Source organism: Diceros bicornis, chromosome 31, assembly GCF_020826845.1.
Source record: "Diceros bicornis minor isolate mBicDic1 chromosome 31, mDicBic1.mat.cur, whole genome shotgun sequence".
NCBI classification, from domain to species: domain Eukaryota; kingdom Metazoa; phylum Chordata; class Mammalia; order Perissodactyla; family Rhinocerotidae; genus Diceros; species Diceros bicornis.
In genome coordinates this window covers 8182545-8198793 of record NC_080770.1, presented here as the reverse complement: position 1 = coordinate 8198793, position 16249 = coordinate 8182545, and the positions used below count along the sequence as shown (strand labels likewise).

Sequence of the window (16249 nt, the reverse complement as noted above, 5' to 3'; positions counted from 1 at the left end):
ATAGTTTTTTGTATTTCTAATCCTAAAATTAATAAAGGATGGATTCTAAAACCCTTTAGCAGGAGCCTATTGTTTTTGTACAGCCAGTGAGCTAAGAATGGTTTTTACATTTTTAAATAGTTGGAAAAAATCAGAAGAGTAAGACTTCACCACACGTGAAAATTGTATGAAATTCACATGTCAGTGTCCATCAACAAAGTTTTAGTGAAACACAGCCATGCTCACTCAATTAAGTACTGTCTAGGGCTGCTTTCTTGCTACAGCAGTAGAGTCGAGTACTTGAGATGGAGGCCTGCAAAGCCTAAAATACTTATTTTCTGGCCCTTTACAGAAAAAGTTTGCCGACCCCTGCTCTACAGGGTTGGTCACACAAGCCCTCCTACACCACAGGTGACTTAGGGACACTCACAGGTAATTATAATCTATTTTAGCCTTACTTGGGAGATGGATTCTACTGCAACCTAAAGCTAAAGTCAGTCTGAGGCAAGGGCAATCTCCCTGCCCAGGGGCAGGGACCTGGATTCCTGTCCCAGAGGGGCAGGGACCTGGATTCCTGTCCCAGCTCTGTGTGGCCTCAGGCAAGTCACTACTCCTCTGTGAGCCTGTTTTATCCTCTGTAACCTGGGGTTGGGTTAGTAGGCGGGATAAATCATTACCTGGAAGGGACTGAGGAACAGCCTCTAAGAGAATTTGGGAAACACTGGGAAGGCCCCGTTCAAAGAAGTAGGCTCATAGGAGGGCTGCTCAGAAAATGCTTGTGGAATGAATCAAGAGATCTGCCTGTCTCCCATGACGGGCCAGGGGTAGTCTTGTGTTCGTCAAATATTTATTAAACTAATAATAAAAAAATAATAGATACCATGAATTGAACCCGCGTGGTGTCCTGGGTCCTGGGCTTGTCACTTTACATTCATTACCTCATCTGCTCTTCACTACAGTGAGGCAGGCACTCAGTGAGGGAGGCACTGTTAATATCCCCATTTCACAGGAAAGGAAAACTGAGGCTGTGTGTCTAAGTGTCTGTGGAACAAGTGAAATGAATAAGCATCACTTCTCTTCCCAAAGGCAGTGGGAATATAGAAGGACATATTCTGGAGTCTAGGAAAAGTTGTCCTGGTGTCTAGTCTAGGAGGGGGAGACTATTCCCCTGTAGTGGGAATGGGGTGCACCATGTGCAAAGGTTGGGGACACAGGGCCATTCCCAGTATTCAGACCCCCCCAATCTGGGGCAGCTGCTTCCCAGGTTGGCTTCCCTCCAGTGAGGCTGCACTCACATCTGTCTCTCATTGTATCTTGACTGGGAGCCACATCTGTCTCTTAGCTCAGGGTGCTTCCTGAGCCTGATCCCCTCTGTGGCCAGGACACAGTGTAGTGTCTGCGCCACAGCAGAGGAGGAGACAGGACTCAGAGGGGCACAAAGTTCCTTCCTGCTGCCTCCCCCAGACAACACACAGCAAGCTCCACAGAAATCCAACTCCCAAGGCAGTCATCCCACAACCTGGCCCAGGCCTGGATTAGCAGCTGAGTGAGAGAATAAAAAATCCTGGCAGGGTAAAGGGGACAATATTCTCTTAGGAGGGAGGGTGGTTTTAGGGACCTCGTAGGGGTGTTTCTGGGAGGAAGTCCCGGGTCCCGCTTGAGGTCCAGCAGCCCCAACAAATACACTGGCCCTGGGCACTGCATTAGGGAGCTTTTACTGGACAACTGGATGGTGGAGAACTCAAGGGGTCTGAGGAGGGATGGAGTCAGTGTTTCTCCCCATAGGAAGAAAAGGGGGAGGGCCAGGCTTTGTGGGGCTCCCTGGGGGTCTCACCACATTAGATTAGGTGAAAACTCATCAGGTAAACCATGTGCTCTAGGCCTCAGTGGCCCTGGGGGGAGGCCCACCCAGAAGCCCCTCTGGGAATTTCCTCAGCGGGATCAGGACAGGTGTGGAAGGGATCATGGAAGGTAGCTGGGGGCTGTGGTTTTTGACTTGGTCTGTGGTGGAGGGCCTCGATTTTGCATTTTGTTTAAATTGTGGTCAAATACACATAACATAAATTTTGCCATCTGAACCATTTCTAAGTGTATAATTCAGTAGTGTTAAGTATATTCACATTGTTGTGCAACCAATCTTCAGAACTTTTTCATCTTGCAGAACTGACGCTCTATATCCACTAAACAATGACAAAATGGGTGAATTTTATGGCATGTGAATGATATCTCAATAAAGATGATAAAAGAAAGAATTTTCAACTCTGCACCCCCCAGGTGACATTGTATCTATTTTCTTTTTTTTTTTTTTGCGAGGAAGATTAGCCCTGAGCTAACATCTGTCGCCAATCCTCCTCTTTTTGCTCTTCCTCTACTTTATATGGGACGCTCGCCACAGCACGGCTTGAGAAGCGGTGCATTGGTGCGCACCCAGGATCTGAACCTGCAAACCCCGGGCCACCACAGCGGAGCATGCAAACTTAACCACTACACCACCAGGCCGGCCCACACTGTATCTATTTTGAGACCCAGTTCAAATGCCGCTTCTTACAGGAAGTCTTATGTCTGTCCTCCATGCTTCAGTCCCCCAATCCTCAAACCAAGCACCCTCTTTGTACAAAGCACCAACCCTCCACAGTCAGCCTGGCCTTGAGACCCTTGGAGTCTAGGGCATGGCCCCCAGTCCCAACTTTTGAGGATAGGGTGAGCCTGGGAGGTGGGCAAGGAGGAGATTATGGGTTTCCGTTTGACAGACGAGGACACCAAGGGTCAGATGGACAAGGCCTGCTGAAGATCTCTGAGCAAGGCGGTCGCTGGCTAGCTCTCCCGTGGTACGGTCCTGGATCCCAGCCTGGCTAAACTGCTGCCTCGGCTTTCTGTTGCTCTGGCAGGTGGGCACCTCTTGGGCACCCAGTCTCCGTCTGCAGCACAGAAGATGGCTAAGTGGTTCCACTGGGGCACTGAGTGGTCACCAAGGCCCAAGGCAGGGGGGAAAACTCTGAAAAGGGCCGCATCCCTCAGCCCCCTCCCTGACCCCCTCCCTGACCTCATTGTCAGGTCTCATTGCCCACTCCTGCTGCTCACATGGACCAGTTGTTCATCCAGACAAAACTTCAGGGTGGAGATTTCATAGTATAGTGTAGGGGACGGAGTTCAGGGGAACAAAGGGTGCTGGGGTCCAGGGTCCTAGGAAAGGGTCCAGGACTGCAAGCCGGGAACTTTTGGCTGGAATTCCAAACTTCTGGAATCCCACCATCCCTGCAGCAGGGTTTGAACAAGAGACCCCACTAGCACATCTTAGGCCCAGAGGGGCTGGGAGGTCCATCCAGGGAGGCCAGCTTGCCTGGGGTGGGGTGGCAGCACCAGGGAGCACCTCCCGCTCTGACGCTTCACCACTCCAAGGCTGGCCCTTTAAACCCCAGACCATGATGTAACCATAGACAGCAAGGGATGGGAGGGGGACTGCAGGCCTGAGGATGGACTGCATTTCCCAGCAGCCTTGGGTGTACCACACCCCTTCCAGCAGGCATTGGCTCACTGCAGACTATTAACCAGTCCAGTGCGGGTTTCCAAGGGGATTCTGAAGTGTCCAGCTATTCTGGGGTGAGGGTGGGGTTCCCATGGGTTGGAATGCCTGGGGCACGGATGGGGCAGGCCAAATCTTTGAACCTGGCATAGGATTGGGCCTCTTTCCTGCCAGTGTCCTGGCATCACCCCAGCTTCCTGGTGCAGACTCCTGGGTCCTCCTCTCTCCCCATGCAGTCTCCTTTCTAGAACCCAGGAGCCCAGCCCCAGTTGGACTCCATCCCACTCTGCTTCAGCCTTGTCCCCGGGCACCCGTGGGGCTTACCCTTTGGTTTCAAGGCCCCCTTTAAGTGGTGCGGGGACTACATCTCCCAGCGGCCCCAGGAACTTCCTGACGCAGCCCCCCCTTCCCAGCCCGCGGGGAGGTGCAGGCCCGGCGGGGGGAGGTGACTTGATGTCATCCTGAGCAGCTGGGCGGCGGGTGCCGGTGCGCACAGAGCTGGGGCTCCTGCAGCGCCGCGCTGCGCCAGGTCGGGTCCCAGGACTTGAGGAGAGGTCCGCGCGCTGCCCGCCAGCCCAGAGCCCGCCGGGTGCCCGCGCCCGACCCAGGGCTGAGCTGGGGGCATGCTCCGCCCCCCCCAGAGCCCGAGAGAGAACCCAGGAGCGCCGCCGCCCAGTGCCAGCGCCCCGAGCGGAACAGCTGCGAAGGAGCCCTGAACCGCCGCCCCCTTCCCCACCAGCAGCCCCTAGGGGTCGGGGACCAAAGTCTGGGCTTCTGAGAAGTGAGTGTCCCCCACCCTGGGGAGCAGATGAGATTTGGGGGGCGAGGAAGGAGGAGCTGAAGTGGGAGAGGGCACCGGGTTCTAAGATGGGGGTGGCATGGGGATAGGGCCCCCATTTTGGGGGAAGTCCCTGGTGGCCTGGATTAGTGGAGCAGGAATGGGGCCCCATTCTGTTAGGGGCCAGAGATGAGGAACAGGGCCCCATTCTAGGTAGGGGCTGGATTGGGGGATCGGCCCTATTCCCAGAGGGGTTGTTTTGGAGTCTGGGGCCTTTCCATCTGGGAGAAGGGAGAGACATGTCCCCTACGGAGGGCGCTGCACCACTATTTAGGGTCTAGGCAAGGGTAGAAGGGAAAAGAAGACTTGAGCACTCAGTTGCAGCTCCACACATTGTATTTCCTGAAAGAACTGACAGGCTCTCTCTGTCTCTTTCTTGTCAACCTCTCTGCCCTGACGTCGTTTTCAAAAGAGCCAGGGTGGGAACCCTAACTGGACTCTTCGGGACCCCCAGGAAGGACCTGAGGCCTGAGCCATCCTCCTCTCTACCCTGCCTGCCCCCCAGGCCTGGGCAGTTGCCAAAGGCCCTGGGGGGGGGCCCAGGACTGTGGTTGTGCCCCCCACACACAATGGGCCCAAGTTAGTCAGCCCAGCCTCCCTCAGCATCCTCCAGGCCCAGAGGGAACCCCAGGGGCTCTAAAGGCTCAACCCACTGCCTGGCCACCATGGAGACAAAGCTGCCCCCTGCGAGCACCCCCACCAGCCCCTCTTCCCCGGGGCTGTCGCCTGTGCCCCCACCCGACAAGGTGGATGGCTTCTCCCGCCGTTCCCTCCGCAGGGCCCGGCCCCGGCGCTCCCATAGCTCGTCTCAGTTCCGCTATCAGAGCAACCAGCAAGAGCTCACTCCACTGCCCCTGCTCAAAGGTGAGCCCGGCTGCTGGCTGCCAGGGTACCTGAGTCCCAGAGTGGGCCAGTGAGGCTGCGGCAGGTAGTGAGAAGCAGCTGTCAGTTGTGATCAGAGGGAGTTTGGATGGCCCCTTCCACAAGAGGGACTCCACCGTCGGAGCTGACCCCCACACCCCAGACCTCTAGCCCTCTCTGCTGACGCATGGCCTGACTGGCCTGTCATCCTTGGAGGTGGGGCATCTGGAGGTGGCGCCACCGTGGGGGGCAGACAGGGCCAAGGGTGGGGCCCACAGCCTGGGTTCCAGTAGGCCACTAGCAGCCCTACCTTCTGGAGTAGGTGCTCAGCGTGGCTCCCTGCGATCACTGTGTAGTCTCCCCACCTCTGGACCACAAGGCCCGACTGGCTGAGCCAGAGGGCACCCTAGACATCCTCGGCCCTGACTCTTCTCCCCACTTCTGGCTCTTAGAACAGAGTGCCACCTAAGAGCGGGAGACAGTGGCTGTTTTGGGCACCTGTGGAAAGCCCAGGCATCCAGGGTCTGTTACTTTGCTTGAAAATCAGGCCATGATGCTCTCATCCTGGGTTAGGAGAAGAGATGAAGCTCCTTTACCCTGTAGGAATGGAGGATGGGACAGGAGTTGTTTGCTTTCTGCAAGGAGTAGGGGATGGCACAAGAGCATGGGGTAGGGGAAGGGGGTACAGGGGAGGGGGGCACAGGCGGGGCTGCCCCAGGGATTAGGAGAGTCTGCCCCTGCCCAGAGCTGTGGCAGCTGGGGCCCAGGCTCAGTCCCCTCCTTCCTCCCCAGATGTGCCGGCCTCTGAGCTGCACGATCTGCTGAGCCGGAAGCTGGCCCAGTGTGGGGTGATGTTTGACTTCTTGGATTGTGTGGCTGACCTGAAGGGGAAGGAGGTGAAGCGGGCGGCACTCAACGAGCTGGTGGAGTGTGTGGGGAGCACCCGGGGGGTCCTCATTGAGCCTGTCTACCCAGACATCATCCGCATGGTGAGCACCTGGCACTTGGCCTCTGGGGGAGGGCTTCGGGGGCACAGGAACCCTGTTGACCTGCCTGCGGGCCCCTGTGTGGAGAATAAACACCACACTCTTCGGCTGGGCCTGGCCCAGCCAGCACTTTTGCTCGGGCTCTCCCGAGGCCTGGCGTGCACTCCCCCCACGTCCTTTACCACCATGTTCTGGCTCAGGTGCTGCATCTTCCATGAAGCCTCTCTCAGTGCCCAAGCTAGAAATACCCCCTTTGCTGCCTAGACTGTCCATAGACCTTACTGCTTTCCATCTTGTCTACCTTGCTGGACTGCACCTGATAGAGGCAGGGATGTGTCTCGTCCACCCCTGGCCCGGGGCTTCCATGAACTAGGTGTTCAGGTAGTGATTGCCAAGGAATGGATTGCTTGCTGGGGCAGGTGCTGAGGCCTGTTAGACCTTTGGATGAGGGACCTCCTGGCTTCTGCCTTCAAGGGCTCTTCCTTAAAGAACTCTGACTCTGCCCCTCAGATCTCAGTGAATATCTTCCGGACCCTGCCACCCAGTGAGAACCCTGAATTTGACCCTGAAGAGGACGAGCCCAACCTTGAGCCTTCGTGGCCACATCTGCAGGTATGAGGGCTGGGGAAGGTAGGGATCTGAGTTTCAGAAGAGGTCCGAGGAGAGGGCAGAGGGTCTCCTTAAGTCCTGGACTGTCAGATGAGGGCCATCGGGCAGGGTGAGTGGGGGAGACTGTTCCTGAACTCACCTTTTCATCTATCCCCTCCCCCAGTTGGTATATGAGTTTTTCCTGCGTTTCTTGGAGAGCCCAGACTTCCAGCCCTCCGTGGCCAAGAGATATGTGGATCAAAAGTTTGTCCTGATGGTGAAGTGGGGAGCCCAGGCTGGGTGGTGCCATGGGGCAGGACGGAGGGGCATGGGGATAGGATGGAAGCAACCTGGGCTTGGCCTCTTGCCTGACCCCTGACCCCGGGTCCCACAGCTCCTGGAGCTATTTGATAGCGAGGACCCCCGGGAGCGTGAGTACCTCAAGACCATCCTACACCGGGTCTATGGCAAGTTCCTGGGGCTCCGGGCCTACATCCGCAAACAGTGCAGCCACATCTTCCTCCGGTGGGTGCCTGCTGCCTGCCCAGCTGAGACCTGTGGAGGGAGGGGGAGAGCTGTGGGGGAGAAGACTGAGGCAAAGGCTCTCGGGCTGGGGGACCCTGTGGAACTCTGGTTTTCTGAGTTCTTTCTTGGCAACGTATTACATAACATTGATTATATGTTGACATATAATATATATTGACATATATATATATATATATATATATATATATATATATATATATATATGAGGGAGGTCAGCAGAGAAAGGGTATTTATTTCCATTTTACAGATGAGGAAATAGAGGCTGAGAGTGATGAAGTGGTTTGCAGGGACTAGGTCAGTCCAGGGGGCCTAGGATCTAAATCTTTTGACCCTTATTGTGCTGGGCCATAGGGACCCAAAGAAAGAGATTCTTTCTGCAAATGTATATTGAGCACCAGTGCCCACTGGGTATCAGTGGCCCACATGGCTTTGTAGTTGAGACTGGCTCTGGAGTTAGACAGCTTGTGTTTGACTTTGGTTCAAATATTTGGGTGAACTTGGGCAAATTACTGAAGCTCTCTCCTAGCTCCTCATCTCTAAAATGAGAATGATAGTTATGCTAACCCCGGGTCAGTCATCAAGATGAAATGAGGCAGTGCCTCCAAAGCACTCAATGTAGTTTGTGCACTGAGGCCGGGACTCTGAAATGTTAGCTCTTATCACTGTTAGCTACAAAGTAGGTGAGACGTGATCCCTGTCCTTCAGGAGCCTGGAGTTCATTAGATGCCCCCGCTTATTAATTTTGGGGCAAGTTTCATTGAACTGCTGAGCCTTGATTTCTTCATATGTGTGATGGATCTAATAAGGCCTACCTCCCAAAATAATTTTGAGAAGTACATGGCACAGAGCCGGCCCCGTGGCTTAGTGGTTAAGTGCGCACGCTCCGCTACTGGCGGCCTGGGTTCGGATCCCGGGCGCGCACCGACGCACCGCTTCTCTGGCCATGCTGAGGCCGCGTCCCACATACAGCAACTAGAAGGATGTGCAACTACGACATACAACTATCTACTGGGGCTTTGGGGGACAAAAAGGAGGAGGATTGGCAATAGATGTTAGCTCAGAGCCGGTCTTCCTCAGCAAAAAGAGGAGGATTAGCACGGATGTTAGCTCAGGGCTGATCTTCCTCACAAAAGAAAAAAAAGAAGTACATGGCACAGAGTAGACATAGCTCTAAGTGTCTGTCATTCTTTTGGTTGACTGGCATGAAGAGCGAAGGACGCAGGCTAGGTGCCTGCTGACTGGATGGGGACCAGGTAATGAGGGTTAGGGTCTGGAGAAGGAAGAGGTTAGACTGCTTCACAGAAGAGAGGTTTGAGCTGGGACCCGGAGTAGCACTGGTGGCTGGGCTGAGAAGGGCAATTCAGAGGCGGGCATGGATCTCGGTGGGACTTGGTTTGGGGTACTGAGAAGGGAGCATGGCCTCTGGGTTGGGGGAGAGTTGGATTAGCATGCAGGGTGGGGGTGGGCAGGCTGGATGGCTGAGAGGGAGGCTGGGCCTGCTCCAATTGCTCTGAGTCCTTCTGCATCCTTCTCTTCCTCTCGAAGGTTCATCTATGAACTCGAGCACTTCAATGGCGTGGCTGAGCTGCTGGAGATCTTAGGAAGGTGACTCTCCCTGGGCCTCAGCTGGAGCATCAGGGTTCGGGGAGGAAGGCCTGAGACCCCGGCATCTGAGCCCTCCTCTTCTCTTCTGCCCCCTCCACAGCATTATCAATGGCTTTGCACTGCCCCTGAAGACCGAGCACAAGCAGTTTCTGGTTCGGGTCCTGATTCCTCTGCACTCCGTCAAGTCGCTGTCTGTCTTTCATGCCCAGGTAAGGCCCAGGCGGAGTCAGGGCAGCCATCTGGGTCAGACTGACACTCTGGGTCCAGCCACACTAAGTCACGAACTCACGGGATCCTCTCTCACCTTCTTTTTCTTTACTAATTCTGATCTGTCTTCCTTAGAGAATTCCCATGACCCTTTAAGGCTGATCTCAGACAGCCCCTTCCCTCTCGACCTGGCCCTGGCAGTATTAAATTCTCCTGCTTCCATATTCCCATAGATTGTGATACGGATTTCGATTATGGAACCTTTTGTAACGTGTATAAGGCCTAGTTTGCTGCATGCTTCCCATGTGAGATCGTCATCGTGTCCCTGCACACCAAGCATGGTGCCTGGTACCCCCTAGGTAGTCAGTAAATGCTTGGTGAGTGACAGAGTAGACACGGTAAGGGAGCAAACATCTGGCATCCTGTCCTGGTCCTGGTCCCCTCCTGACCCCAGTCCTCTTTCTCTCCCGCTGCAGTTGGCATATTGTGTGGTACAGTTCCTGGAGAAGGATGCCACCTTGACAGAGCACGTGAGTACCTTTGGGGGGAAAGGCAGGCCCCCAGCCCTGCAGGTCTGACTCCTTCCTGCCTCAACTCCCACAGGTGATCCGGGGGCTGCTCAAATACTGGCCCAAAACCTGCACCCAAAAGGAGGTATGAAGAAGGGCTTTGACATCCACCAGAGGGAGGGTGGGAGGGCTCAGCTTCTGGAGGGCAGTCAGGTGTGTGTCAGAGGAGATGGGAATTGCTGCCCCGTGTCCTACCCCCCAGGTGATGTTTCTGGGGGAGATGGAAGAGATTCTTGATGTCATTGAGCCCTCCCAGTTCGTGAAGATCCAGGAGCCCCTCTTCAAGCAGGTGGCTCGCTGTGTGTCTAGCCCCCATTTCCAGGTATGGGGCGGGGACGGGTCAGGGTGGGAGGTGGGGTATGGACTAGGAAGGTTGGCCAGTTGACCTAACATAGCTCCCTCTGCCCTCAGTTTTGCTTCCGGACCTTCCTGGGTCTGATAATGGGGAGACGATGGACTTAGGGTCAGGATACCTAGGTCAAGCCTCAGATCTGCCTTCCACTGGCTGAGGGGCCTTGGGCAAATCACTGCATCACTCTGAGTCTGATTAAGTTTCCTCATCTGTAAAGTGGGCCAACAGTGAGCTCCTCACAGGGTGGTGATGAAGACTGAATAGAGTGTAGTGTAAACATATTAGGAAAACTGAAATGTGCTTCAGAATGGGTTGTTCTCACTTCTTCCCTTTTCTTCAGTTTCACTAATGCCATTTCAGGGCCAGTCAGGCTTCCCCACATCATCAGGCTGGCTGTAACTGGTGTTTTCCTGCATGTGTGTGCAAACTATCTCCCATTCTTATGAGCCATAACCCGGTGGAAGTCAATTCCTCCTCGCAGTGACTCTGGTACTTCAGTTTATTAAACACCTCATTTATTCTTGTAACAGCGCTAGGGAGGTAGCTACTATTAGCCTCATTTTACAGATGAGAAAACTGAGGCTGAAAGGTTAAATGCCTCGCCCAAGGTCATGTGGCCAGTGTGCAGTGGAGCTAGGATTCAACCCTGAGCATTGGACTCTAAAGGCAGTGCTCTTTTCTCCTCACTACATTGCTTCCTCTGTTGGGTTGGATGAGCCCCGAGGATGGGGTGTGTGGAGGGCAGGGAACCCTTGGTTTGAGGTGGGTGTGGATACCAGGCCATGCATATACGGGGAAGCCACTGCCAGGTGCTCACTCTGCCATCTCACTGGCCCAGGTTGCAGAGCGGGCTCTGTATTTCTGGAACAATGAGTATATCCTGAGCCTCATTGAGGACAACTGCCACACTGTGCTGCCTGCTGTGTTTGGGACCCTCTACCAAGTCTCCAAGGAGCACTGGAATCAGTGAGTGCCCAGGCCTTGACCTAACCCACAGAAGCTGAGTTCAGGGCTGCCAGTCCAGACCTGGGGTTACTCCTAGCTGGAGAGGATCAGGAAAGGCGTCTGAAGATGGCTGAGGGGCGGTGAAAGGGGCAGGAAGAGGGCAGTGCTTGTGGTGTTTAGGGCTGCACGCTGTGTTTGGGGAACAACATAGATAGAGTGCTGGAAGGGGAGGTGGGGCCAAACTAAAGTTGCTCTCATCTCCTCACCCCCTCCCTTGACCCTGCCAAGAACCATCGTATCTCTGATCTACAATGTGCTCAAGACCTTCATGGAGATGAATGGAAAGCTGTTTGATGAGCTCACGGCCTCCTACAAGCTGGAAAAGCAGCAGTGAGTGTTGGGGGGCTGGGCATGGAGGGAGAGGGGAGAACAGCAGGAAGGAACTAGCTCCTCATGGTTGGAGGGAACCTAAGAGGACAACCCCACATTCCATCTGATCAGATGTTTAGGGTCTCTCCCTATGTTCCCGCCAAGTGCTGGGCCACCCACGCCCGACTCCCTATGCATCCTCCAATCATCCTCCCAAGGGCTTCTTCCAGGGATGGAGCTTCCAACTCTAGGCCTGGAGCCTCCTACCCTTCAGCCGGGCCTCAGAGAGGCAGGCTAGTCTGTCTGCTCCATGACCGCAGGCTGGGGCCAGTCTCTCCTCAGTGCTCTCCCATAAGAGGAAGGTTCCCACAGAAGCCCTCTGCAGGTGGGGTGGTGGGGAGGGAGGCTGCACTGTAGGCAGGGACCTGGGTAGGGCAGCTGCCTCACCTTTTCTCCCTAGGGAGCAGCAGAAGGCCCGCGAGCGGCAGGAGCTGTGGCAAGGTCTGGAGGAGCTTCGGCTACGCCGGTTACAGGGGACCCAGGGGGCCAAAGAGGTCCTCCTCCAGCGGCTTACACCCCAGGTGGCCACCAGTGGGGGTCAGAGCTAGAGTTCCCCTAGAAGGGGAGGAGCTACACCCAGCGCTATCAGTCCCTCCATCCCCTCTCTTGCCCAGGGGCCTAGAGAGACACACAGCTACCCCTGGCCTTGCCAGAGGGGCTCGGAGGGCTCCCTGCCTGGCCCAGCACGGGCAGCTTTCACTGTGGGGAGAGGAGGAGAAGCAATGGTGGTCCTGGCAACAGAACTCTCAGGCCCTCGCGGCAGGACTTGACCAGGGCAAGTTTGACCAGGAAGCTGCCATCAGGGATCTGCCCCTGCCCCGCAAAGCTGGGCTCCAGAATGCAGGCAGGTTCCCACCCCCTGCTCTCGGCCCAGGGCAAGGGGACTCAGTCCCTCGCCCGCCCCACCTCGTGCCAGCGCGAGGTCCTTCCTCACTCCACCATGGGATCCATGGTCTATTTATTCTCTCCCAGCTCACCCCCAATACAGACACTGTCCTGGGCCTGGGGCATCCTCCTTCCCTCCCTTCCCTTGCCCTGTCCTTCCTTGTTCCCTTTTTATTTATTGGGCAGGGGGAGGGATGAGGGCACAGGCAGAAGAGATTCCCCATGTCCTGGGGCAAGGAGGGGGTCACAGTTACCGTGGTCTGTCCCCCTTCCCCTGGCTGGGGGTAGACTTAATAAAGAAAGAAACTCGAGGACTGCTTGCTTTATTTAGGGGTAGGGACAAAGAGGGCAGTGAAATGATGAAAGGCAGGTTAGGCCAGGCAGAGGCAGAAATGCCCCTCTTCTCAGGAGGTGACAATCACAGAATCTTAAGAGGGTTGGAGCTGTTGTCCTCAATGAGGCTCAGGATGGACAAGATATACTCCAACTCAAACCTCTGACCAAGGAGAGGGAGGAGGGGAAAGGATGGGCTAGTAGCGCGAAAGGCGACACATGTCACACTGGCAGGCCCTGGCCGTGAAGATCTCCAGCTCCTCCCTCCGGTCCCCCCCACACTGCAGCTGCACCTTCACCTGTGGGAGAGGGGGTCCATGTTCCAGCCCCCTTCCTTGGGCCATCTTAGATTCCCGTCTTCTCTGTCTCCCCCAGTCCCCAACGAACCACCATTGGGCTGGGCCCCCTCACCTTCCTCAGGCCGCTGATGGTGCAGCACTGAGAGACGGAGGTGATGTTGTGTCGATAGCCACTGGCCACCAGCACAGAGTGGCGGGAAGGGAAGGCACTGGACTCGCAGTGGCCCACACAAGCCTGTGCCACATGGGAGCCCTGGCAGGTGCCTTGGCGGTCACTTCGCACTGTCACGTTGAAGGCTAGAAGGAAACAGGCGAGTGGTAGACAGTGCCTCTGCAAAGGCTCGCCCAGCTCTTCTGCCGGAACCACATGGAGGGGGCTACCTGGCCCTCAGTCCAGTCCATCAGCTCTTGGGTCCCACCCAGCTCTCTGCTCCCAGGGTTACTTACGGTGCAAGTAGCAGCCTGGGATGGCTGCCTGCTGTCCCTGGCCTTCAGTGACCGCCAGGACCAGCAGGCAGAGGAGCAAGGTTTGGGGGGACGCCATGGGCATCTGAAACACAGTGGGTAGATAGATGTCTCTAGATGGGTGTGCAGGTGGGAGGGGGAGTTCTTTAAATACCACATGCCTCCAGGTGAATGAGCCAGGGCTAGGTTGGCCTTCCTGACTGGAGTGAAGCAAGCTTGTGAGTGAGGCTGTCTTTTCCCTTTGGGAATCTGCCTTTGGGTGTGTGCGTGTGTGTCTGCCTGTGAGTGTCTCTCCGGATGGGTGTGAGTGTGAGCAGCTGTCTCTGGATGTGACGTGTCAGCCCCCTGCAGTGATTCTTCCCCGGAATTTCTCCCACCATCTGGAGCACAAACATCTGCCTCCCTCCACCTGCCCCATTTTGGCCTGCAGGACCCTCGTGGGCAGTCCTGAGGCCCTCCCAGGGCTCCTCTTGCCTCAGGGGGCTTACCACTTCCAAGGCCCAGGAACTCAGTGGCTTGCTGAGTGGGTCCTCGTGCCTACTGCAGGTCTCCAGACGGTGCTGGCTCTCCGGATTTTTATTTGCCAGCATTCTGGAGCCACGCCCTCTTGGAGATCGGCTTTCAGGCCTGCCTCCCTGCCAGAGGCCTCAGAGCAATCCCACCTGGGAGATCCAGCTCCTCTCTGAGGTGTGGTCCTCAGAGAGCTGCTGCTTTCTGCTTCCCTTCTGTCTCAGAGCTGCCCAAGGTCCAGGGCTGGGGGAAGTGAGGTGTGGAGAAAAGTCCAGGAGCTGGTGGACTGGGCGGCTAGTGTGCAGCTGGAAGAGAGGGCTGGAGACTGGACTGAGTTGTGGCCACCTGGCACACCTTTGCTGTGCAGGCTTGGGCAGGACACTCCACTGTTCAGGGCCTTGCCACCCCAATCTTAAAGCTACTAAACTCAACTCTGCCTGTCTCTTTTATCCACTGCAGAGGAAAGGGGTCGGGGAAGAGATTCCTATAGACAAGGGAAATGACACCAGTGGGCGTCTCCTGAAATGTGCTTGGTGGCAGAGCCAGGAGGGAATGGGGGTTTATAAGTCCATTTCAGAGCTTCACTTTCACTGTCAAGTGGATGACTTCTCATCCCGGGAGTCAGCTTGAGCGTGGGGGCCCCATTAGTCCCTAGAGTAACAGGGACCTGACTCCTGGAAGAGACTGAAGCTGTCAACCCCAGCAAATCCCATTGTTTAGTTTAGCTCTGGCTCTGGTTTTACAGGTGAGGCAACTAAGGCTCAGAGAAGGAAAGTTACTCAAGGTCACACAGCAAGTTAATGTCAGGGCTGATTCGGAACCCAAAAATCTCCTGCTATCCATACATGGTGCTAAATTACACTAAATTACAAGGGCAAGAATGTGGCAAGTTGGAAAAAGACCCCTAGTCAGCAGTAGCCGCAGGGGCTGGGTCGGGGTGGAGATCCGAAGGAAGTCTGTGGTGATTTGGCCCCCACATCCCAGGGCCATGCCTCACTGACCTGCTCAGAAAGGCAGAGCCAGCCGCACAGACTAGCAGATCTGGAAGGCACTTGGGAGCTCATCAAATCCTACCCCTTCATTTTCTAGATGAGAAAATAAGAACCAGAGAGGGAAGCGACTTTGCCAAGGCTTCACTGTAAACTAGTCAGACTCAGAATGGACTCAGGATCTCCAGATTGTGGAGTTGTGCCTTTCAGCAGCTTTGTAAACAGGCCATGTTTGGGACAGGAGAGCAAAGGCTGTAAATGCAACTTGTCCCAGTCCTCCAGTCCTCACACGTGACAGCCTCCCCTTTGGCCCCCCTCCCCTCAGGTCCCAGGCCCTCCCACAGCAGCAGCCCACCTCTTCTCTTCTCCCCACCCAAGGTAAAGGCAGTGAAACAATGGGATTCCAAGGACCTTTGCAGTCCAGCCCCAGCTCTCCCACTCATCACGTGAACCTTCCAGCACCTGACAGATAATCAGCTCTATTTAAAGACTAGGGTGATGAGGGCTCCTTACCTCACACTGTGGCCCATTCTAATACTGGACATCTCTAACACTTAAACATTTTATTTATTTATTTTTTTCTCCCCCAAAGCCCCAGTAGATAGTTGTATGTCATAGCTGCACATCCTTCTAGTTGCTGTATGTGGGACGCGGCCTCAGCATGGCCGGAGAAGCAGTGCGTTGGTGCGCGCCCGGGATCCGAACCCGGGCCGCCAGCAGCGGAGCGCACGCACTTAACCGCTAAGCCACGGGGCCGGCCCTGGACACCTCTAACACTTAAAAAGTGATTTCCTTGTTCTGAGCTGAAATGAGTTTTCCTAAATTCCCATCTATTATTTTGATCCTCTGTGGCTGCACAACCCAAGTCTAATCTGTACGTCCCAGATCAGCCCTTGTGTTACATGAAGACAGAGCTCAGGTGCCCTGGTCTTCTCCAGAGGCCTTAACCTGGACTAACTGCCAGTTAATCTGATAAACTAATCTGCATTACTGTCAAAAGTCAGAGGGACAGGTGGGTGCGAAGTATTTATCTACTGATAGGGTGTACTTGGGGGCCAAACTGGGTGCATTGGGGAGGGATGATTTCTTGAGGGTCAGTAGGGCTCAGGACAGTGAGTCTTGCAAGACCCCATTCCCTAACCCCCTGCAGAGGAGTTTAAGGCTTGAGGTCAGGTATAGATCCCACCCACCCAAAGCATCCTGTCAACAAGAACCAGGTAGACCCAGGGGAGGTTTCAGGCATTGCTTCCCTTGTCTTGAGGAAGAGTTTGCTCTCTCTCACTTTCTCTACTTCACTAAATTCAGTCAATAACTCTTCATAAATAATTTATTGTCATTAG

The 16249-nt window shown here is 55.1% G+C and overlaps 2 protein-coding genes across 4 annotated transcripts in view; one reads left to right on the top strand and one right to left on the bottom strand.

Annotated features, from left to right (window-relative positions):
- The first annotated feature begins 4205 nt into the window (after positions 1-4205).
- PPP2R5B (protein phosphatase 2 regulatory subunit B'beta) lies at positions 4206-12624 on the top strand. Of its 2 annotated transcripts, XM_058526477.1 has the most exons (14): positions 4206-4283; positions 5119-5204; positions 5994-6190; positions 6698-6799; positions 6960-7052; positions 7170-7300; positions 8867-8926; positions 9027-9135; positions 9610-9663; positions 9737-9787; positions 9905-10024; positions 10893-11020; positions 11288-11389; positions 11829-12624. In XM_058526477.1, the coding sequence occupies exons 3-14, from the start codon at positions 6053-6055 to the stop codon at positions 11974-11976; spliced, it is 1236 nt and encodes a 411-aa protein (XP_058382460.1). In that variant the 5' UTR covers positions 4206-4283; positions 5119-5204; positions 5994-6052; the 3' UTR covers positions 11977-12624. The 2 variants fall into 2 exon arrangements, with proteins under 2 accessions (XP_058382460.1, XP_058382459.1); XM_058526476.1 differs by lacking the exon at positions 4206-4283 and having other exon boundaries at positions 4753-5204.
- GPHA2 (glycoprotein hormone subunit alpha 2) overlaps positions 12621-16249 on the bottom strand; it is a 5549-nt gene continuing 1920 nt past the window's right edge. The window contains exons 1-4 of one of the 2 annotated variants that reach the window (XM_058526480.1): positions 13899-14013; positions 13393-13495; positions 13058-13242; positions 12621-12945 (exon numbers count right to left, since the gene is read on the bottom strand). In XM_058526480.1, coding sequence (XP_058382463.1) covers positions 12844-12945; positions 13058-13242; positions 13393-13495; positions 13899-14000 — 492 coding nt within the window. In that variant the 5' untranslated portion in view covers positions 14001-14013 and the 3' untranslated portion in view covers positions 12621-12843. Of the gene's footprint in view, positions 12946-13057; positions 13243-13392; positions 13496-13898; positions 14014-16249 lie in introns of those variants that run through there. The other variant, XM_058526482.1, reaches the window with a different exon arrangement.

Coding starts and splice junctions, on each gene's coding strand:
- PPP2R5B (XM_058526476.1), top strand. CDS start 5,006: ATGGAGACAAAGCTGCCCCCTGCGAGCACCCCCACCAGCCCCTCTTCC. Junction 9,664..9,736: donor ATGCCACCTTGACAGAGCAC/GTGAGTACCTTT, acceptor CAACTCCCACAG/GTGATCCGGGGGCTGCTCAA. Junction 9,788..9,904: donor AAACCTGCACCCAAAAGGAG/GTATGAAGAAGG, acceptor CCTACCCCCCAG/GTGATGTTTCTGGGGGAGAT.